Source organism: Camelus ferus, chromosome 3 (assembly GCF_009834535.1).
Source record: "Camelus ferus isolate YT-003-E chromosome 3, BCGSAC_Cfer_1.0, whole genome shotgun sequence".
Lineage (NCBI taxonomy): Eukaryota > Metazoa > Chordata > Mammalia > Artiodactyla > Camelidae > Camelus > Camelus ferus.
In genome coordinates, this window is record NC_045698.1 from 79,697,270 (window position 1) to 79,722,104 (window position 24,835).

At 38.8% G+C, this 24,835-nt stretch overlaps 1 protein-coding gene across 1 annotated transcript in view; it reads left to right on the forward strand.

The window, feature by feature from the left end:
• The window catches only part of LVRN (laeverin), a 57,416-nt gene that overhangs the window by 5,070 nt on the left and 27,511 nt on the right, over positions 1–24,835 (forward strand). The window contains exons 2-6 of the mRNA XM_032476543.1: positions 12,923–13,065; positions 14,707–14,846; positions 18,321–18,447; positions 22,343–22,497; positions 23,929–24,042. Of these exons, the coding sequence (XP_032332434.1) occupies positions 12,923–13,065; positions 14,707–14,846; positions 18,321–18,447; positions 22,343–22,497; positions 23,929–24,042 (679 nt within the window). The remainder of the gene's footprint in view (positions 1–12,922; positions 13,066–14,706; positions 14,847–18,320; positions 18,448–22,342; positions 22,498–23,928; positions 24,043–24,835) is intronic.

The window sequence follows — 24,835 nt, forward strand, 5'->3', positions numbered from 1 at the left end:
ACAATTGTTTTATTTTATTTTATTTTTTTCAGGGTGAGGTCATTAAGTCTATTTATTTATTTAGTATTTTTTTTTTTAATGGAGGTGCTGGGGATTGAACCCAGGACCTCGTGCGTGCCTCGTACATGCTCTACCACTTGAGCTATACCCTCCCCACTATTTGAGCAATTGTAAATGGCATTGTATTTTTAATTTTAGTTTTCATGTGTCTGTTGCTACTACATAGAAATACTGAGTTTTGTGTGTTTATCTTGTATCCTAGGACTTGGTGATCTCACTTGTTACATCTAGGAGGTTTTTTTATAGATTCCTTAGAAATTTCTATGTAGATCATCATGTCATCTGCATATAGAGACAGTTTTATTTCTACCATTTCAATCCATATGCCATTTATTTTCTTTTTTTGCCTTACCTTGCTGGTTAAAACTTCTAGCACTGTGTTGAATTAGGATGGTAAGAGTGGACATTCATTTTCCCTACTATTAAGGAGAAAGTTTTTACCTTTCACCATTAAGTATGATTTATGTGTAGATTTTTCGTATATGTTCTTTATCAGGTTGAGAAAGCTCCCCTCTATTCATATTATTTCTGAGTGGCCTTTTTTAAAAAATCATGAATGAGTATTGGATTTTGTTAAACACTTTTTTATGCATTGGTTGATGTGATTTGTCGTCTTTATTCTGTTAATACAGTGTATTATGTTGAGTGATTTTTGAATAATCCTTAGTGTCCCCTCACTTTTTGATAAGAGAAGTTGCTGTGTAATAAGGAAGAGTAGTAGAAAGCCCTTCCAGTGTGGGGAGGAGGGCTGGGAAGAGAGAGAGACAGGCAGATGGAGAGGACAAGTGTCTTTACTTTTCACCCTCCTCATTCTGACAGGGTGTGACCCTGAGACAAATTTTTCTGTGAAAGTAATTCCTTAGGAAGTGTTCCCAGGAAAAATAAAAGACAACCAGAGAATGGGAAAATGTTACTGGGAAGAGAAGGAAGCCAAGCTGGTGTGTGAGATCAGTCAGAGTCCTGTAGAGGTAAGTTCAGGAGGGAGTGTGAGCCACACCTCAAAATCATCCCCATCAGGAGCAAGGGAGTAGGAACATTGGTACCCCCACATCTGTAAGTCACTGATCATGGGCTGGTCCTTGGGCCCAGTTAATTCCCAGGCAGTCTGCTCTAGGAGTATAGGCAATGCAGTTCTGCAAGAAGACACAGGTGCTGAATGTTGGGTGAGAAAGGAAAAATTATAAAGAGATTTGAGATGATATGGGCAGAGCACTGGCATTACCTTTTACTGGACAGAACATAATGGAGAATGAAGCACACAGCAAAATTACCAGATTAGTGCCTGAGGGAGATCTCAGAGCAAGGTCTGCAGCCAGTGTGACTTCTAATTCATAGAGTAGAAATGGCCTAGGCCAGTGGGCCTGGGATAGTGCGAGCAGTCCTTATGATCTATTTGAGTTCTGGTGAGTAAATTTTGACAGTTCATTCCCTCTATGTAAAATGAATGTTTACTCCCACACAGAAGCCTCGCACTTATAACATTCTGATTCAGCCAAGGCTTCCAAACAGTTATTATCAAGGATACCATTAAACAATGTCCTATGAAGCTATATTTTATACCAGTTGCTTCTGACCTGGGGAATCCATTGCAGAGAATAATTTTGTTAAAGGCCAGTCTCTCAGTTCGTTAAAGGTTGCTTAGTCATCTGATAATAGATGCACTGGGAAAATTAAAGTTAAAAATGTCTTGTGTTCTTTTCTTTCCTGGTAAGTACAAGTCACTCAAAAGGCCTTGGACTACAGAATGGCTAACAAGCTGACTTTGGCTATTTTAAAGATGTAGGGAGGCCTTTTCTGAAATACCTTCCTAAGAGTAAAATTAGTTACAGCAGTACTGAGAATATTAGGGGACCATGTTCCACTTACATCTCTCTTTTTTTTAATGATCTTTCTTTTGTAAGTAAGCGGATTTTTTTGTGTGTGTTGGGGGGAATATCAGGTTTGTTTGTTTGTTTGTTTTAAACGGTGGTACTGGGGTTTGAACCCAGGACCTCAAGCATGCTAGGCATGCACTCTACCCCTGAGCTATACCTTCCCCCCTCCACTTACATCTCTTGAAGATGGACTTGGCCTTCCCTGAGACCCTTGTCCATAACCACTAATCCCAATTAATAAATACACACCCTTGAGAGCCATTTCATTGGGGTTATATTAAACTGTTACTAGTTAGGATAATTTTTTAAAATGCACTTCTTCATTTACTGGGTACAAGATTTATGTAAGGTATGGATGGGTGTGAGAAGCATGGGATTTAACTCCATGAAAAACAATTTTAAAACATTACAGCACTAGAGCCAACTCCTTTTCTTATTGGCATAAGTGGATTGAGAAGGTTTAGAATATGTTAAAAAAAATTCAACAGAGTAAATTTTAAAGATGTTATTTTGCTTCATTCAGTGATTCATAAGTCAGGCAGCATCCCACCTAGCAAACAGAAAGGAGCTCCCAGGAGCTGTACAACTGAAAGACTTTTATACGCAGAAGAAGGTGGGACAAGGAAGTTATGCTAGCAAAGAAAGGATTGTGTATGGTAAGGCCACCTTTCTTTGGGGGACAACTGGGGTCTGTCAGGCAAATAGCCTCACTAGTTCTGACTAGGTAATTTCAGATCGACTGGTTTAAGTTTCCATTCCTGGCTGAGGCTGAAACTATAATTAAGTGTCAAGTCTTGGTTTGGTGACATGGGGCACAGCACAAATGACTCCATTTTGGGCCTATTGTCTTGTTTTTAACAAATGATACCTTTTAAGTTTACTGGGAAGAAAATGTCTTCCTTTTGTTTGAAAACTCTGAAGGTTGGATCTGCATTAGAAATGCCAACCCTTGCCTAACTTGCTCATAGCACTTTTGAGAGAATGTGCCCTACACAGGCCACACATTTTACTAATGGCCTTCTCCCCATCTCCTGTTCCAGCTTTCTTTTGATTACCTTGTACATGATATATCTTTATCTAACCTTTTACTTTTAACCTATATGTGTTGATATTAAAAGTAAATTTCTTATCAAAACATAGTATTGAGTCTTACAGTCTGACAATCTCTGTCCTTTAGACTATTTACATTTCATGTAGTTATTGGTTGATTGGACTTGTATCTACCATCTTGCTCTTTGTTCTCTATTGTCTCATCTGGTTATTATCCTATTTTTCTTTTCTTTTGGATTGAATAGTCTTTAATATTCCATTTAATATCATCTTGGCTAATTAGATACATCTTTTTGTGTGTGGTGAGGTAAGGAGCAGGGGAGGAAGATTGCTCTACAGTTTACGATATGCATCTCTAACTCATCACAGACTACAGGTAAATGATATTTACCCACTTCACAGATAATGTATAAATCTTAGAACCGTATCCTTCCATTTTTCCCTTCCTATTCTTTGCACTATAGCTGCCACACATCTTACTTTTACATAGGTTTTAAACCCCACCGCATACTGTTATTGTTTTTCCTTTAAACAATTAGTTACTTTAAAATTTTACAAGAGAAAACACTCTTTTATTTACTTACATACATACCATCTCCAGGGCTCGTCATTCTTTTGTGTACATCCAAGTTTCCATGTCGTATGATTCTGTTTCTACCTAAAAGACTTTAATATTTCTTTAAGTTCAGGTCTACGGTGATAAATTTTCTCAGCTTTTGTCTGTCTGAAAAATTTTATTTTTCCTTCATTTTTGAAAGATATTTTTGCCTAGTATAGAATTCTAGATTGGCAGGTATTTGTTGTTTTTAATTTCGGCAGTTCAAGAATGCTATTCCACTGCCTTATACCTTGGATAATTTCTGTAGAGAAGTCTAGGAATTTTAATTTTGTTCCTCTATAGGAGATTTGCTCTAGTGAGATTTCGTATGGTTTTTGTTTTTTAATTTGTTAATGTGGTAAATTACATTGCTTGACTTTCTAATATTAAACTAACTTTCCCATGATAAACCCTGCTGGGTCTTGCATTATCCTTTTTGTATTTTATTGTATTTAATTTACTAAAATTTTGTTTATAGTTTTTCTGTCTATGTTCATGAGAGATATAGCTTGTGGCTTTTTGTTGTTTTTTTTTCTTGCAATGTCTTTGGTTTTGGTAGCTCAAGTATTTCAAGGAATGTGTCCATTTAATCAAAGTTGTCAAATTTATAAGTGTACAGCTGTTCCAAATATTCCTTTAGTATTATTTTAATATCTGTATAATCTGTAGTGATGTCACCTCTTTCATTTCTGCAATGAGTCATTTGTGTCTTCTCTCTTTTGAGAGCTGGAGCCCTGGTTCTGGTACTACCCCTGTCACTTACTGGTTGTCTAATCAGTTGCATAAACTCCCAGAGCCTCAGCTTTTATATAAGAGATTGGGGCTTTCTAGATCTCTTCCACTTCTGATAGTCAATAAATTTGATAAATCTGCCTAGAGATTTATCTATTTTATTAAGCTTCTTGTAGAACCAGTTTTTCATTTCATAGATTTTCTCCATTGTTATTCTGATTTTTATTTCAATGCTTTATGCATTAATCTTTATTACTTCCTTTCTTTTTACTTTGGCTTCATTTCCTTTTCTTTTTTTGTTTTCTTAAGGTGGGTGCAAAGTCATTAATTTATCTTTTTTTTTCTCTAATATAGGCATTTAGTGCTATAAATTTTCCACTGACTCGTGCTTTAGTGACATGCCACAAATGATGTTATGTTGTTTTTTCACTGTCATTCAGTTCAAAATACTTTCTAATTTCCCTTTTGATTTCCTCTTTGACTCATGAGTTATTTAGAACTGTGCTATTTAGTTTCCAAATATTTGTGTATTTTCTCATTTTTTAATTGAATGCCTGACATTTTAAATTTTATGTTGCAGAGTGCTGTATTTGTTATATTGCTTAACAAATGCTGGCCTGTTTTGGATAGGCACGTAAGTTACTTAATGATCCTTTGGATCCTTGCTTGATCTCTTGAGGCTTGCGTTTGAGCCCTTTGAGAGTGGATCTGAAGCCGCCTTTACTGTAGGGCTACTTAGCTCACTACTCAGGCATGACCCTTCTGATCTCTGTTTAAAAATCCAAATATTCTGGAGATGTCTATACTCTGGCTTGTGGGAGCTTGAACAACTCCTAGTACTATGTGACCTCTGGGAATTGTTCAGCTCCCCGTCCACCCCATAGCTGTTCTTTTACTGACAGCATTTCTTTGCTTGACCTCCAGAAGTGCCAATTAATATTTGACCAAAGACTTGAATGGGATTCTGGTTTCTGCAGGTTTCTGGATGGCTTTCCCTGCATGGCTACCTCCTTTTTTATAGCCTGAAAATTCTAGCTGTCTGGGTCTCTCTGAGTATCCATCTGTCTCCTCAACTCAGTGAGACACCAGAACTCTACTTCAGTTCCTTTTCCCTGTGCTGCAGTTTAGAAATTACTTCCAGGTAGAAAGACAACATGATTATCGAGTTCATCTTGCTCGTTTCTCTTCCCTTGGGAATCATAGTCCTGTTATCTAATGCCTGAAAACAGTTACTTTGTTAGATTTTTTTTAGTTGTTACCGAAAGACTAATTCTAGCCTATACTATCCATCCATGGTAGAAAACAGAAGTCTTATTATCTCCCTATCTGGTAATGCTATTAATTATAAAGTTAATCCTCAATCAGCTTCATGATATGTTAATTTAATTTTAGTATTTATTACATTATATACTTCAAAGCAGGCAGTGCATGGAAAAGACCCCAAGCTTGGGAGCTGAAGCCAAGGTTCTGGTACCATCCCTACCACTTACTTTTTACCTAATCACTTGCATAAATTCCCAGGGCATCAGTGTTCACATCTATAAATTAACATGGTGGAACTCTCCAAGGTCTCTTCCAATTTTGAAATTCAATGAAAGATAGAAAGTTTAAGTCCTATTACTGTAAGTATCCTTTAGGAATACTTCTTGCATTTCTGATCATGCATTTTCCTTTATAAAAGATAAGGAAAATGTAGAAATGTTTAGAGAAAGGAAAACAGAAAACTCAGGAGGTAGGAGTGACTGGTTAATATGAAATGGCTGGAGAAAATTAAAATATTATTTGGGACAAATTAAGGTGAGAACAGCCTGATCTAAACCAATCATTTTGTGCAGGTGTAGAAAGAGTGAGCAGTGAATTGAAAAAGACTTTCTTCCAGTCACTGTTTATGCTAGGAAACCTGGCACAGTCCTCAGGGTATGACACACAAGAGAGAAATTTGAGTAGTATTAGGAAAGAATTTCAAAGTCTCAAAACAAGTTCAGTGAACTCAAGTGCCAGGCACATGATATCGTTGGTGTCACAGAGAAAAGAGGTCAGTTCACCATCCTATAGAAGTGTTGAGCCCATGTACTTCATGCGGCTGACCAGTTTTTTCTGGGAGATTATTTGCTCATCAGAGGTTTAGATCCTCCATCTTTTGAAAAAAAAGAGTAACTAGCATATTGAAAAAGCACACCTCATACATAGTTCAGTAAAAATGCCATCATTTTTCTCCTACTGTCCTTTTATAATTTAGCCTCTGGGGTAATATTTCCTGCTCCTGCATGAATACTCCACCAGCCCATAATTTCCTGCTACTTCTTAGGTAACAGATGATCTATGGTCACTAAGTTACAAATACTGTTCAGATGCAAAAATTTAGAATATCCAGTCCTGTGTGATACTCAGAACTTTGAACTTAATTTACTGTTAAATCTCCCTTTCTCTCCCTCCAACCTCACTTCTTCAAGCTTGGGCTGACTTCAGGATAGAGGTCTGCAGTAAGGTAGAGGGTAGTGGTCCTTCCATCTCTCCACCTCCTATTTCTAGTCCTCCTCTTCCATCTTGAGAGCTGTTGTTTCAACCCTATCAGGTCCAGTGGGACTGGGGGAGACAGGTAGAAGTGACACACAGGGCAGTTCTTGTTTGAACCAGTACTCTCATCATTTGGTCTCCCTCTGATCTAGCAGAAGCCTTTTCCCTTGAGATGTCATTTTCCTGGACTCTTCAGAGTTTTCTCACTGTTTCTCTTTCTTCTGTAATTCTCTTGTCCCTGCAGGATGCTTCTCTCATTTCTCTGTTCTGATGGTCACTTGTAACTCCTTCCTCAATCTGTAGACATAGAGCAGTGTATCCCAAAGCTCCTCCAGGTGGCTTTGTTGGACAGAACCCAAGACAGTCTTCATACTGGCTCATTCTGTATCTCAGGGCCCACAGCTCTTCCAAGGAACACTCATCCACCCCTTGCGCAGGACTGATGTGGGTCCCATGAAAGCAGCCCTCTCCTGGTTCTGCCTCCACAACAGTCAGCAAAATTCCTATCTGTTAGGAGTTCAACTCCAGCCATGGTCAATCTCAGCTTTCTCAAGAGTGAATTAGGAAATCAAGCCCTTATCTCATCTTTTGAAAATATTTTCTCCCATTCCATAGGTTGTCATTTTATTTTGCTTGTGGTTTCCTTTCCTGTGCAAAAGCTTGTAAGTTTAATTAGGTCCCATTTGTTTATTTTTGCTTTTATTTCTATTGCTTAGGTAAACTGCCCTAGGAAAATGTTGCTGAGATGTATGTGAGGTAATGTTTTGCCTGTGTTCTCTTCTAGGAGATTTATTTTTACTTGTCTTATGTTTAAGTCTTTAAGCCATTATGAGTTTATTTTTGTGTATGGTGTGAGAGAGTATTCTAACGTCATTGATTTACATGCAGCTGTCCAGTTTTCCCAACACTATTTGCTGAAGAGACTGTCTTTACTCCATTGTATGTTCTTGCCTCCTTTGTTAAAGGTTAATTGACCAAAAGTTTGTGGGTTCATTTCTGGGCTCTCTATTCTGTTCCACTGATCCATATGTCTGTTTTTGTACCAATACCATGCTGTTTTGATTACTGTAGCTCTGTAGTATTGTCTGAAGGCTGGGAGGGTTATTCCTCCAGCTTCATTCTTTTTCTTCAGGAATGCTTTGGCAATTCTGGGTCTTTTGTGATTCCATATAAATTTTAATATGATTATTCTAGTTCTGTGAAAAATGTCCTGGGTAATTTGATAGGGGTTGCATTAAATCTGTAGATTGCCTTGGGCAGTATGGCCATTTTAACAATATTGATTCTTCCAATCCAGGAGCATGGAATATCTTTCATTTCTTTAAGCCATCATTAATTTCCTAATCAGTGTTTTGTAGTTCTCCATGTGTAAGTCTTTCACCTCCTTGGTCAGATTTATTCCTAGGTATCTTATTACTTTGGGTGCAATTTTAAAAGGGATTGTTTCTTTACTTTCTAAACAGCTCAAATGACTTAATAAGAAAAAAACAAACAACACAATCCAAAAATGGGCAGAGGACCTAAACAAGCAATTGTCCAAAGAAGACATACGAATGGCCAATAGACACATGAAAAAATGCTCAATATCACTAATTATCAGAGAAATGCAAATCAAAACTACAATGAGGTATCATCTCACACCAGTCAGAATGGCCATCATTCAAAAGTCCACAAATGATAAATGCTGGAGAGGGTGTGGAAAAAAGGGAACCCTCCTACACTGTTGGTGGGAATGTAGTTTGGTGCAGCCATTATGGAAAACAGTATGAAGATTCCTCAAAAAACTAAAAATAGACTTACCATATGATCCAACAATCCCACTCCTGGGCATATGTCCAGAGGGAACCTTAATTCAAAAAGACACATGTACTGCAATATTCATAGCAACACTGTTTACAATAGCCAAGACATGGAAACAACCTAAATGTCCATTGACAGATGACTGGATAAAGAAGATGTGGTATATTTATACAATGGAATACTACTCAGCCATAAAAAATAATAAAATAGTACCATTTGCAGCAACATAGATGCTCCTAGAGAATGTCATTCTAAGTGAAGTAAGCCAGAAAGAGAAAGGAAAATACCATATGATGGTTACCGGTGGGGTAAGGGGGTGGGAAGGGATAAATTGGGAGTTTGAGATTTGCAGATACTGACTGGTACATATAAAATAGAAAAACAAGGTTATACTGTATAGCACTGGGAACTATACTCAATATCTTGTAGTAGCTTATGGTGAAAAGAATATGGAAATAAATATATGTGTATTCATGTATGACTGAAGCAATGTACTGTAACACCAGAAATTGACACAACATTGTAAACTGACTATACTTCAATTTAAAAAAAAGAAAGAAAGAAAAAGAAGAGTGAATTAGGCACCAGCCTTTAAGTCTCTCAGCCTCAGGAAACCGTCCACTGCTTTCCAACAGATCTTCTGCCACTAGCTCCGGGTTAGAGTTACACCTCCTCCCAACCTCTGAGGGCAGGAGGGCTTGGCAATATAATGTCGCTGTCCACCAAGGAATCGTCTCTCTGATCTCTTTTGTTTATGTTCCCTGACCCTTCTTCTATGTCCTTGATGGAGCTGAGAATCCCAAGAGGAGCCCAGGGGTTCTCAAGGCCATTTACTTTCAAAATCTTCGTGACATGGTTTGGCACCTTTCTTTGGAATTTTACATCCATTATGTTTTGTTGTCTGGTAGAAACTTCGGTTTTAAGATCCTATTACACAAGTAATAAACAAACATGATTCATAGGCCAATCTTTGAACCACAGTCCAGTGATGTAACATCTGTCTTTACTAAACATTTTCATTTCTGAGTGTTGTTATTGTGTTAAAAAAAATAGTGGTGGGGGGACAACTCTCCAAAGAGTTTTACTTCATCCTTGACTAGCTATGGTATTTAGTGCTTCTTAACCAGAGCTGTAGGCATATGGAGTTTATAAAATAATTTGGAATGAAATACCTTACTGAATGGATATTTTTTAGATGGTAGTAAGTAGGTCCCCAAGGGCATTGTGTCTTGCCTGGTAAGACCTTCTCCAGCACAAGAAAGTGGAGAGCCCCACATTCTCTGGCTGTACAAGAGGGCAGGAAAGTGGCTTTGCAATAGTGAGCCACTAGGAGACAGATTCTCCCCAGTTAACTCCCTCACCAGCTGACCACTCTAAACCCAGACTTCACAGGCACTGTAATAGCATGTTAACAGTGAGGTTTGAAGGAAAGAGAGGGTGGTGGATGGTTCTGTTTTCTGAGGTCAGGATATTCTTACAGGGTTGTTTGAGTCCAACACAGAGAGAGAAGGGAAATAAAAAACAGTCATGGGTCCCGATGTGGCATCACCAATTGTGTTTGATGCTGGCTGGCCCTGACCTTTGCAGTTAAGACTGAGAGCCAGAGAGGCTGTGTATTGTAGGGATTTTTCCCTTTTTGTTTGTTTGTATAAAACCAGGGAGGGAAATAGTTGAGTAAAATCCAAGAGTTTCTTTTATTTCACTTCTCTGGAGATCTAAATCATGGAATTGGAAGGACTTGCTTGATGCTTGATCTGTTAAAGCAATAACTGTCTAAGCTGGTGTCCCCTAGCCTTTTTGAACCTGTACCTGCTTTGGTGAGCATGAACGTTTCCCACCTCCTTGAACAGTCTGATTTTCTCCCTCCTCCCCACCTTGCAACCTCCCCAAGATTCATGTGCTTTGGGAAGTCATGGCAGCAGAGAAGATATTATCAAGCATTACTTTCTATAGTTTCCTTTACAAAAACAATAGGCATTTGTTGACTTTCCAAATGTATGAACACATATTATATAATTGAACATGCTTTTTTACTTTATGTTGCACTTTTCATGCCAACAGAGTGCCATTTGTACCAAGTGTCTTGTGATTTCAGAAGGCTCATAGATCTTCCCAAGGCCATGTATAATAAACTCCCAAGGGCCTGTTTCTTCCAATCCTAGATGACTCAGTCATGGCCACCTCATGGGCTCTTATTTCCGTCCTGTTGGAGTCTTCATCTCTGTTGGAATCAGTTTTCGAGTTCTGAGTGGACTTAGAGATCATCTAGTCTCATCCCTGCATTTTTTAGAAACAGATATCCAGAGAGTTTAAGCAACTTTCCCAAAGTGACACCATTATGTTTACACTGCAGAGCCTGAGTGACAACTCAAGTCACCGAATTCCCTGCTCATTTTTCTTTTTACTATGTTGTCAGTTGCTTAAGTTTTCTCTACTTTATCCCAGCCCTTTTAAAGATAGCAACCAATACTACAAAATAAATGAATGCCAGTTTAACAAACTATGCAGAAATACTTCATATTCTTTTGTATATACTAGTATCAAGCTATGTTTACAGTACCTCCAAGGCTGAGAAAATATTTACTTAATTGCTATGAACCTATATTTTTGCTAAATATTTTAAATAACACACAAGAAAAAAATACACAGCCCCTAATTTCTGGTAGTTTAAAATTAATTGGGGAGACAAACATAGGTTATATTCAGCTTGTGGCCAACTGTGATCTCTGGAACCTTTTAAAATGCGTTTGTAATTAGTGATTTCCACCCCTCCCCCTGCCCCTACTCTGTAACTCATCCCCCCTTGAATTCTTCTGCAGTTCATCTGTACCAAGAACAATCTGTGAGGTTAGAAGGAATGTAGGAGAATTCAAAGGTGATTTATTGCTAAGTTAATTACTAATAATATAAAAGTTAGGAAACGTACCTTTCCTACGAGAAACGGTAACTAGTGTCATTATTTTCTAGATGGGGATACTGAGGCTCGGCAAAACTATGTGAGTGGTTCAGGACTGGTCAGTAGTTAGTACTAGGTGGAGCAGAGTCTTGTAGCCAAAGTGGCTGGTGTCAGAGCCCACAGGCCTCCGTTCAGACCATGAAAGCAAGAGTATAATAAAGTGGGGAAAAGCAAATAGGACAAAATAGGCTTGTGGAAAATGACAGTTTTGTCCCAGTGAGGTTATAAGCACATCAAACAAGCTGCCTGTGAAAAGCTTTTGAACATGCCTACTGTTCTGTGTGTTCTTCCTAAGGCCGTGTGAAGTTTTACACGAGCGGGGCCCTTATCGTGGTGGAGGGGGATTCAGAGAGGTGGATGATGGATGGACCGCAGTCTCAAGATATCTTTGCTGAATTCACCTTCTGTTTATCTCAGAACTGGGTCTGAAGCAAGAGTAAACACATGAGAGACATAAAGTCTCAGGACCTTAGGAGAAGAAAGGAATTTAGCATCCACAGTTGTCATCTAAAAACAGTTCCTAGGTCACAGAGTCTTGGAAAATGGGATCATGAGCCCGCAGATTTCTTGGGAGGAGAAAGTTGTTCTCTAGGACCCATGCTTTTGCCAGAATCGGGCAGGGTTTATAGAGGGTGAACCTGGCAACTCCTTGTTTTCTCAGGGTACTCTTGTCCCTAAAATTTTCCCTATAAATCACCAGTGCATGGTGGGATAATGTCACTTTTTGTATATTCCCATGAGATGGGGCAAGGAGCAGTATGGACCTGATAAACCTACCCATATGTAAATGAAAGTTGTTTTGTTCAGTTGGCACGTATCCATATTGTTCAGCTCCAAGGGTGTGCAAGATAAAATTTTTTGTGAAGTGTTCAACCAGGAAAAAGGGAGAACGTGCAAGAAAGACAAAAATGTAGACATTCTTCATCTGACCTGCACTGTAGTGGAGGATGAAAGCCATAGATCCTCCCCAAAGAGGTAATTCTAGCTTAAAAATTCCTTGGATCTCAAAAGCCTGGTATTGCATATTTGTTATATTTTTTCCTATTTTGTTTGTAAAAGGCAGATGATGTAATGAAGTAATTTTTTTTTTTTTTTTGCGGTTGAAAATTAAAGAGTTCTTGTGTATTTTAGGTCTTACAGGAATTCTAAGGTGCAGCGAGAACTGGAGTGTGTTTGTATTACTTGGGGGGGAGCCAGGAGGTGAGGGGGAAACATTCCAGCTCCTGCCTGCAGATAATTATAAGCCATAATCCCTTAATACATATATATATATATATATTTGCTTCCACTGGTTTGAGATAAAAATAAATCAATTTTTCCAAAAATGTATTTCAGGGCCCTGTTAGCATCTCAGATGGAACCAACATTTGCCAGGAGTGTTTTCCCTTGTTTTGATGAGCCAGCTCTGAAGGCAACTTTTAATATTACAATTATTCATCATCCAAGTTATGTGGCCCTTTCCAACATGCCAAAGCTAGGTAAGTAATGTTTCGTACTGTTTTATATATATATATATACACACACATATATGCATATGCATATGTAACTATTATATATGATGTATAATATGTTTATATAAATATATGTTTATAGATTTGTATTTGTATTTTTTGTCTTATTTTTTTCATTTCCTGAATAACTTTAAAACAAGGCTAAAACAGGTTAAGCTTTTAAAGGAAGTTAATTTCCAAGACACGTTGAGTAGATCATTGTATTATGGAACACGGATATGGCAAAGGTCAGAAAAGTGGTGCGTTAATCGAGTGATTCATGTTTGGCAAATACTGCCCAGAAGGGTGCTACTTGGCAAAATTCAGAGTTTTATCTTTCTTTATCTTTTCCTTTCTTTCTTTCTGTCTCTTTTTTTTTAAATCAAAACAGATTATTATTTTTTATTGAAGTATGTATTTTTATGTTTTATATATTAATTATGTATATTACATATTTTTATCTCTGTACTGGATTTTATATCAATAGATTTCCTAGCCAGTCCGTTGAGAGTGTATTATAATTGTACTATGCTGTAACTGGGGAGGGCAGTCACAGGGGACGTGTTAGCACCGACATCTTGGAGATGGTAAATCCTGATTCTTATATATGAGGAGCTGGGGACATTATTCTGTCCTCATACATTGGCAGCCTGTCTGCCCATTGGTTTGGGCTTCAACTGTTGATCTTTACTGATAACAAGCTAGTGGACTTAGTCTGAATCTGGTTCACAGATGTGGGTTTTGTTTTGTTTCTTTTGTTTTTGGCTCACAGTACTTTTTTCTTTTCATTGAATTAGTACCTGACTTTAAAAAATTCAGAGATTTCTCATAGAAATCAAAATTCTTACTTTTTTGGACACTCAGAACATCTAACAACACTGGACCTGCCCTTCCTATGTGCCGGTGGTAGTTGCCGCTGAGAAGAGGCTGCCCCCTGCAGCCTGAGCCTGTGCGCCCGCCTGCCACGCTCCCGCCAGTCCCTGTTAGTGTGCAGCGGCCCAGTTCACATCAAGTACCCGGCCCTCACAGGCATCTGAGTTTGTGACTTCAGGCTTAAAGACTCCAGCTTGCCTCCACTGACAACCTGCCTGAAACCAGAATTGTGCCTTGTTGACCTACCGTGGGCCTGGGAAGCTCTAGATTAAGTGCTGTGAGACCCAGGCTGGCCTAGGAAACAGCAGTAAATGGAAAAGAGAGCAGGCAGATCACAGGCCTAATTTACAGTGCTCAGAGAGTTGCCCTCAGTCAAGACCATATTATTCAAGGTGCTAATTCAGGACCAAGATACCGTCCTTCGACCTTCCTAATACAGTGTTTTGTTTTGTTTGGAGGGGGAGGTAATTAGGTTTATTTATTTGTTTGTTTATATTTAATGGAGGTACTGGGATTGAACCCAGGACCTCGCGCATGCCAAGCATACCCTCTACCACTGAGCTATACCCTCCCCTCTCCTAACATGGTTTTGAAGACTTAGGGTAGAGAAATCCAAACTGCTGGACTATGGGGAGTAGTTGGGAAGAAGCAGTTGGCTGACAGTTGGCTTGACAAATTATTTCAAAGGTTTTGCTTAGATGTTATTGCTAATTATTGCTTATCTACAATGATTTGGACTAAAATCAATTTCTGTAGGTCAGTCTGAAAAAGAAGATGTGAATGGGAGCAAGTGGACTGTCACCACCTTTTACACCACGCCCCTCATGCCCACTTATTTAACCGCCTTTGCTGTCTGTGACTGTGAGCATGTCAGCAGGACTGAGCGGGGCAAGGAGGTGAGTGGGGGAGACTCTCCAGGTATACGGGGATGTTTGTACTGGCTATAGGGTGCCATCCACTCCTTCTGCACCAGGGCCTATGCCTACCACCCCGTCGTCCCCTCCTGGGTCTCGCTCTGACTTCCCCCAAGCCCTGTTAAAGCCCTCAGCGTGGGGTTGCAGACTGGAACGCAGCAGCTCCCACTGTGGCTCTGTGGGGGGTTTCTATGGAAAGGCTGCACATTAAGCCCCCTCATGTCAGGTTCTGAGCCCCCTCTTCCCAGGCTGTCGCTGTCTGTCAGAGCACAGGAGAGAACAGGGAAAGCGGCCACACTGCCCCTTGAAGCTCAGGTTTACCTGATGTCTTCCTCGCCTACGTGTTAATGCGGCCTTGAAGCCGGGGTGCTGCTCTAAATGTCTACCAGCCACTATGGTGTGGAAACCGAACACCCCAGACTGACACCAGCCCGGACGACCGCTCCGGCTGAAATGCGTGCAGGTTAAGTATCAGCCCTTTCAAGGAGCAGGCCTGCTGGGTCCCTCAGCTCTGGGGGATGAACACTTCCCCAGTTGTGTAAGTAGGTACTCGGTCCTGAGACACCTAGGCTTGTTGTTTTTGTTTTTTAAATTGAAGTTTAGTCAATTTACAATGTTATGTTAATTTCTGGTGTACAGCATAGTGATTCAGTTATGCATATACATACATATATTCCTTTTCATGTTCTTTTTCCTTATAGGCTATTACAAAGTATTGAATATAGTTCACTGTGCTATATAGTAGGTCCTTGTTGTTTATCTATTTTATATGTAGTTGTTAGAATCTGTGAATCCCGAACTCCCGGTTTATCCCTCCCCACCTCCATTCTCCCCTGGTAACTGTAAGTTTGTTTTCTATGTCTGTGAGTCTGCCTCTGTTTTGAAACACCTAGCTAGTTTCACCCAATTATGCCTCATTATATAATGATGCTTAACGGAAATATCCAGGTTATTGTAGCAGTGCTTTATGGACCGGTTCACTCCTGACACTCGAGGGTGGATGTAAGTAAGGCCAGTGCTTCAGGCCCGGTTTTTTCTGGTCAGATCGGTTTCACATGGCTGAGGAGAATCAGGCCCTACAGCTGGCCGAGGCTCTCTCCTGGACCCAAGATCTTCGAGGCTTGTGCCACTGACCTGTGGAGACAAGGAAGCTGTGGCTGAGCCAAGTCCATCACAGGGGGAGAATCACTCAAAGGTCCTTCTCTGAAGGATGAGTTAATAACACTGTGTTGGATGCAAACCACAGCTCATTATCTTCCTCAGCTGTTGGCTCCAGCCTGATTTCCCTTATTGAGTAATCACTCAGTCGATCCTTAATAGTCGCAGATATAACACTGGCCAAGTCAAACATTCATGACGTGTACTGATTGATCTCCTCAGGGATGATTTGTAAGCCTATGCTTTGTACCTGGCGTGAAGAAGTGGGCCCGGAACTCACAAGTGACCCAAGGTGGCTGTCAGCAGCCACATCGCAGTGGCTTGTTGCTCTCAATGCTGCTGCACAGTGAATAATCCTTATAAAAGGATCATGTCTGTTTCTTCATGAAAGATCACCCTGGAAAGAAAGCCAGCTGCCATAGAAGCAAAGAGGAAATGGAATATGCCTAAGAAAGTAATGGTCTTAGCCAGAAAACTGAAATTTGGGATGAGTTTATCAGTGGAATGTTGCGTTTGGCTGTGGCTCAGCTCTAGGGAAGTGAAGGAGTCCACTATATACTCTACGGGAGAATCAGAATGTATTCTTGGAATAGTATCCAGACTCTACAAAAATGACTCATTAAATAAGAGAGAAAAATATAGCAAAGTTGAAAATGTGGTTCATGCGTGGCAGGAAGGTAAACGTCAGAAACACATAACTAAGGTTGGAAGTAACATTTTTGAGTAGAATTTAGCACAGATGGGCATGTGTAAAGATACTCTCTTAGATGTTGAGGCCCCTGGGTCTCGGGAGACCACTGGGACACAATGGTGGGCTAGATGTGACTCAGAAGGAACTTTATGGCCACATCTCCAAAATACTCCCCACCTGTTTGCGATCCTTGCTGCCCTGCCGCTCCTCCCCCGCCTGGCCCCACCCCCCAGCTTGAACTCTTCATCATTTGCCTCCCTCTCAGCTTAAAGAATGGTAGTTTATGGGAAGAGCTTTGTAAACCAAAAATTTATGTACAAACATGAATTGTTACTGCCTTTGTTTCCCAAAAGGCTACAGTTACTGCACACACATTATCTTGACCGAGGGGAGAGGTGACTGTCATTTCCACTCAGTGGTGTGGGCTTTGGTTTAGATGTCTGACTTTGCCTCGGAGGTTAGAGCTTGAGCAGGGGCAGGGAAGTGTAGTTCCTGGGATAATGAGCAGCACGAGGGAGGCCAGAAGGCGGGAAGGGCTTCTTCAAACACAGGTGGTTGCATTTTGTGAAAGGGGAGCGTTCCTGAAGACCTCACGTAATTCAAAAGTCACACAATTCAAGACAAATTTTCCAGCAGAAACAAAAGCAGAGTCAGGTGAACGTGTTCTTGGAGCGCAGCAGTCTGCACATATTGTTGTGCTGCTTTTCACTGTCTTAGCATTTTCTCTGTTTTGCAGAGAAGTTCTTTCTCAAATTAACTGTACTTACATCAGGACAATCGTCTTAACTCCCTCATCACTAATTTTCATTCCAGGGTCACTGAGTCTCATACATATTTTTTCTTTGGCGTTAACACTAGCAACTCCATTTAAAAGTGCTCGGATGGTATTGCTGTAGGGGATACAGTGATTTCATATTAAAATAACAATGGATGTTAAAACAACATCAAATTAGTCACCAAAATCACACAAACAAGTTCAGGCACCCAGACAGCAGCACGGGTTATGTCATTAAGCTAACAAAACGTGGCAAACGTGGGCGCGTCATAAACAAAGACTGTAATTTGCTTGCTTCAACAACTATAAAATCGTAAGACTTTCGATGAACTTTTTTTAAATTAAGGAAATTAACTTTATTGCAAGTTTTGAAAATAAGATGGGATGATTCAAGATTTTGTTAACAAACAAACCATTTTAAATTTGCATGATTCAAAGCTATTTGATACATTCCATACCGTTTCAGCCCCACTAACTGCACAATTCTGTTTTGAATCATTGGAAATATGTCCTGAAGAGGGAAGCAAGGATCCAAGGGGCCCTTGCTCTCTAACAGGGAATCTTCCTTTTCTGTGGGGGTAGGTATCTTTCGAAGTTTAACATGTTATTGCAGAAGATTGAAATAGCATGCTGTCTGGGGGCCCACTGTTCACAACTTAGTCAAAAGCCTTCTGGGCTTTTCTCACTGCGTGGACACATTTAAACATCTTATTATGCAGCTTCTTCTGAAAAGTTTTTGGCTCGAGAGCATCAGGGAATTGGAGCCAGCAGGCGACCATGTTCCAAAATCACTACAGCTTTTCCTAATTCTTGCTTAATTGTTTCTGTTTAGATACGCATCTGGGCCCGGAAAGATGCCATTGCAGACGGAGATGCAGACTTTGCTTTGAACATCACAGGTCCCATCTTCTCTTTTCTGGAAGATTTATTTAATATCAGTTACCCTCTTCCAAAAACAGGTGAGGCATCTTCCCTTACAGTGCATTCAGTTTCCTATTATGGGGGCCCTGGGCTGAGATCAGAGGGTCCCATGTGCACTTTGCTATTTTTGCTATTTTGGAATTAGCTGCACTGGCTTTTCATCATCATGTCCTACACCTTCCTGGACACACAGAAGACTGTCTGTTCTGTCTCTGCACGTGCCATATGCCCAGCAGGTGCTTAGCGAGCTCCCAGGCTTTAGCTGCCTCCTGGGCACTCAGCAGCAGCCCACCTCCTCCAGACTCTGCCTTCTCTCTGGCCTTTCCTCTCAACACTAGTGTGCAGTGCAGTGTCCTGCATTCTTTTAGCAGGCTTGTGTGAGTTAGTCCAGCTCCCTTCAGTAAGATTTGTTGGTTTTTAAAAAAAATATTCTTTAGCTGTGAGTCATTGGATTAGGACTTGGGGGGTCCCATCTGTGAATTTTAAGATTGGAATCATGTGTGAACATAATATGATCCTTGAGGAAATATGTAAACATTTTATTTCTTGTAGATCTGCATGGAATGGTCTTAAAATTGTCTGAGCCACTCAGCTCAGAAAGTTGTTCAGTGTTTTTTCTCTCTAATTTGAGGGTATCATGTAAATGGATTTTGTTCCTCTGAGAGGTTAGTTGAGTCTTAGGAGAAAAAATATATTCAGCCTATACTGGCAGATGGTGAAGAAAACAGGCAGTAAAAATTTGGGAGCTTGGGCCTCCTGAACACTGGGGGAGCCAGGTGCTCTGCAGCTCGAGCCTTCTAGCTAAGGAGGCACAGGGAGTGAAGGAACAGGAACAAGCCTCAGCCCACTCATGGGTCCCAGAGGGGATACCTGTCTTTTTGACAGCTGGAGGAAGCAGGAGTCTGGGCAGGGAGACCAAGTTTCTATCACGTCTGTGGCTAAAAGGTCTCAAGATGACCCTTGTCTAGGCAAGAAGATTCCCATTTGTCTTTATTTGGATACCGACAAGTTCAGAGCTATTCTTAATATCCTGTTCTGTGAAAGCATCTCCATCCAATCAGTCATCTCTTTATTATCTCTACTTCCCACCCCCCTTATTCTCCTGAGTTTGCATCACCATCTCAACCACAACAGCCTCATTTAGTTTCACCACCACCTTCCCTCTTGCCTCCTCCAATCCATCTTCCACACTGAGGCTGGAGGGATCTTTCCAAAGCAAGATCTGATCAAGTTACTGTCCTCTGTATAACCTCTCTGTGGCTTCATATGGCCCTGAGGATAAAGTCCAAACACCATACCCAGTCTTTACAACAGTGCATCTCTGGACCACCTCTTGGGGTTTTAGGCAGTTCCTCAGAGTGGGAGCGATGCTCTGGCACCACCTCTATCCTCTCCTGCACTTTCATCTTACTTTCCTCTCCTCCAGGCTCTTGTACGTGCTGTGTTCACATCCTGCAGTACCTTTTAACCAGCTGGTTGATTCTTGTATTTCTCAACTCAGTGCCCCTTCCTCCAGGAAGTTTTCCCTGACTCCCTTTCTGACACTTAAGCTGAGGCATCTAAGTATGCCCAAAGTTAACAGAGCATTACCTGGTGGAGGCAATGTAATGACTTGGATACACTTAACTACACACTGTCAACTTCAACCAAGTATAAAGTCAACTTAAATTACTGAACATAGCGTAGCATAAACCATTCATTAGGCAAGTGTAGCATGGATTTTAGGAGTAATATTTCTTCCATTAGCAAAAGAAAATTTTAAAACTTTTGTTGTTCTTCTGTTTTTAGAAGTAGTAAATGATCACACTATAGAAATTTGGAAAGATAGGGAAAAGCACAAAAAAAAGGAAGCAAAATCTCCTGTAATGCTACCGTGCAGAGATAACCATGGGTGGCATTTTGGTATATATTTTTCCAATGCCTCTTCATCTCAATTTCTGTATTTGCTTCTTTGCTTTTAACAAAAATGTCACCATGGAATTGAGACTGTTTTTGGCCTTTTTTTTTTTTTTTTTTTTTGTAAGTTAACAGTCTGTAGCAGCATGATCCATCTAACTATTTTTTTTATTCTCATTTTTAGGACATCAGATGCCTACATATCAATTTGATAAAATAATTTAATTCTCAGTAGTTGAGCATTTAGACTGATTCTACCTTTGGGCGGGCACTTTTAAAACACTAAAGAAAACATAAGGAAATGTTTACAAATATCCATGCTATTTGCCTTAGTAGAAATTCCAAAAGTTGAAAGGATAGGACATTTTTAAAGATTATGAAGAATTTTGCTGAGTTGCTCTAGAAAAAAATTGTACCAGTTCACATCCTCAGCAACAGACTATGTGTCAATTTACCTATACCTAATTATTAATATGAATTATAGCCAGTACTAATTATTAATCTTCTCATATGTTTGAAAGATTAAATGATATCATTGTTTTAATTTTTGGTTTTGATAACTAATGAAGTTGACCATTTTAAATAAGATTTTTGACTGTTTAAATGATTTCTTTAGTGAATTGTTCACATTTTTGTTTTTTCTTTTTGATGTGTCAGAGTTCTTTAAATATTAAAAAATATTGTCTAGTTGTGATACATATTGCAAATATTTTTCCCAATCTGTGTTTTGCCTTTAAAATTTGTTTATGGTGTTTTCTGGTGAACTAAAATATTTAATTTTAAATAAACTTTATTTTTTAGAGCAGTTTCAGGTTTACAGAAAATTGTGCCCTAAATATAGAGTCATGGTACACCTCCTCTCCCTCCCCTCATCCACCCCCAGTTTCTCCTGTTGTTAACATGTTACATTGGGGAATTATTACTTTTTATTGTGATTGATGAACCAGTATGGTACATTATTACTAACTAAAGTCCATAGTTTACATTAGGGTTCACTCTTTGTGCTGTACAGCGCTATGAGTATAATGTATCTACCATTACAGTGTCATATGGAATAGTTTCACTGCCATAAAAATCCCCTGTGCTTCACCTACTCACCCTCCCCCTTTCCCCCAAGTCCCTGACAACCACTGATTGTTTTTTGTTTTTTTTTTTTTACTGTTCCTATAGTTTTGTCTTTTCCATATGTTATATACTAATTGGAATCATACCATACATAGCTTTTTCAGGCTGACTTCTTTCACTTAGTCGCATACATTTAAGTTTACTCTGTGTCTTTTCATAGCTTGATAGTTTATTTCTTTTTACCACTACTATTGTATGGTTGTATCACAGTTTCTTTGTCCATTCATTTATTAAAAGACATCTTGGTTGCTTCCAAGTTTTAGCAATTACGACTAAGGCTGCTATAAACATTCATACGCATGTTTCCGATACAAGTTTTCAGCTCCTTTGGGTAAATATCTAGGAGCTCAATTGCTAAACTGTATGGTCAACCTATATTTAGCTTTATAAGAAACTGCCAAATTGTCTTCCAAAGCGGCTGTACCATTTTGCATTCCCACGAGCAATAAGTGAGAGTTCTTGTTGTTGCACATCTTCTCCAGCATTTGGTATTTTATTTTGAATTGGCATGTAGTGGTATCTCATTTTAATTTGCAATTTCCTAACGACATACGATGTTGAGCATTTTTTCATGTGTTCGCCATTTGTATAGCTTCTTTAGTGAAATGTATTTAGATCTTTTGCTACTTTTGTAAAGTTATTTTATTATTGCTGAGTTTCAAGCTTTCTTTATATATTTCAGATAGAGGTCTTTTATCAAAAGTATTTGATTTCCGTATAGTTAAAACAATTTATTTTCTGCCTTCTGTCTTTGGTATTAGTCTTTAAAGCCTCCTTTCCCCTCAAATTGTAAACATTCACTGGTATTTTCTTTCAGTAATATATGATTTCATTTTGAGATGTTTGTATCTGGAAGTCTCAAATTTTGAGGAAGAAATGATTTCATTTTTCCCTCCGTTTAAACCCACTTAGATATAATTGCCTTGCCGACTTTTGACAGCCGTGCCATGGAAAACTGGGGACTGTTGATGTTTGATGAGTCATTATTGTTGCTGCAACCAAATGATAAACTAACAGAAAAAAAGTCTGTGATCTCCCATATTGTCTCCCACGAGATCGGACATCAGGCATGTGGTAAAATGTTCTTTCTTATTTCACATGAAGATATTCTCCAGCTGCTGTACCAAAAATAACAAAACCCTGCCGTATACCAAATTTTAAAAAATTACTTGAAAAGCGAGCCACTGAATGAAAACAAGGAAGGATCTGTGTAATCAGATCCCGGATGGATCCGAACTATTGGTGATGGATCATAGTGGTGAGAACTTACCGTCCTTCCACTGGTCATGTATTCATATCTGCAGAGCAACTCTGTTCTACAGAGTTTCTCTTCAGGAAAAGTAAGCCAAACAGAACTATGATTATTTGCTTTTCGTTCCATCTTAAAATAGGGATATTCAAAACAGTCACTGAAAGATATCCACATTTCTTCAGTAGATGAAGAAGTTACAGGTTAAAGGACTGTAGTCAACGTATCGGCGTCAGTGACATGAGCAGTAATGAATCCTCGAGCTATAGACCCACAGGTGATGCAAACAAGCTGTATTACATTAGATCTATGTACTTTTAGGTTGTGATTTTTAGCAGTTTAGTTATTTGATTTGATGAAGAATCTCACATCTGCATTTTGACCTTTATCAATACAAGTTTGTCAAGAAAGAAATCATCTAAACTTTGAAATTGTTATCTTCTTGTTATACGGACCCTTAAGAAGTTTTGGAGATGAGTGATTTACTGGGTTTGAATAACACCCTGTTATATAATCAACACACACTTTCTCAAGTTTTGGTCAGTCACCCCAAAGTGTCATTTTTCATTATAGTCTAAGTGACACATTGTTTTGGAATACAGGCTGCTAACTATTTGTACATCACAGCTATTATAAGAATTTGGTTAAATACCAGGGTGTGGATTTGTTGGTTTTGGAAATTACTGTGTTTTTCTTTCCTGATTCTATTCATCATCCGTTTGACACTTTCTGTTAAGCTCAAACAGAAAATAATTATAGGTGGACCACTCTGCAGAACATATGAATACTTGAGTGATTTTTACATGGTGCAGATCAAATCATGTCCTTAAAAACACAATAACTGCTTACAGAAAAATCCTGTTGTAGTCTGTTTGGAGTATAAGATGCTGTCGTTAGTAGCTGTTAAGTGAACATTTAGGACTTCCACTTTAACTGAGCATACTTTTGGACAAAGTGGCAATTTAAGAAATGCTACTCCAGCTTACCTTATTTTTCAACATCACGGTTTTAAAACAAAAATTGCTTCAGTCATTGGATGTGAAATGATTATTTTAGAGAAATGCATGACTGACATCTCTTGATGTTAAAACGCCAACGTGATTTTGGAGTCCTGGTTTCAAGTTTGACTATTGATAGCAAATCTCAAGTTTAATTGTGTCTCTGACCTTACATTTGCTTAACATGTGATTACAATAAATATTGCTGAAATTGAATTTAAGAATGTTCTTTTTTCTCCCAACTCCAAAAGTGGTTTGGAAACTTGGTTACCATGAGTTGGTGGAACAATATATGGCTCAATGAAGGTTTTGCATCTTATTTTGAGTTTGGAGTAATTAACTACTTCAATCCTAACTTCCCAAGGGTAAGTATGTCTGTTAAATTTATTTGAAAATGGATAATGTAGGGGGTGAGTATAGCTCAGTGGTGGATGCATCCTTAGCATGCACATGCTGGGTTCAGTCCAGGACATACTCCATTTAAAAAAAAGAAATTAAAAGATTTTAATTAAAAAAAGAAAATAGATAAAATACAGACAAATACAAGCAATATTAAGTTATCTCTAATACCAGAGATAATCAGTGTTATCTTCTTGATGTGTTTTCTTTTTCCAGGCTTTTATTATTGTAAATATTCATAAAAATGAGAAGTACACAGAAATATGTAATGCCTTTCCTACTTCCTATTATTTCAAGAGCATTTCCACAGATCATTAAATCATTTTTGAAAGCAAGATTTTTAAGGGTTGCCTAACATTTTATCATATCACCTTGTAAGGTGTATGTATGTAACCTTTCCCTACTTGTTAGATTTTACGTTATTTTCATTTATTTCTACCTAGACTGAATTTTAAAGCACTTGTAATCAGTCGTCTGTGATTTTACTAATAAGTGATATGCTATATTATATATTACATATAATATAGCTGATATTACATATAATAGTAATAGATATTATATCTATTATAGCTGATATTCTTTTGCTGTTTTAAGTAAATAGTAATATGGAAAAATAAGTTTATCAATATGTAAATCTTATTATTTTAACTATGAGTTATATTTATTCTTTTTCATATCCTCTTTCATTACCGGTTGCTACAAGCCATTGACTATAGTTCCCTGTGCTATACAGTAGGACCTTGTTGTTTATCTATTCTG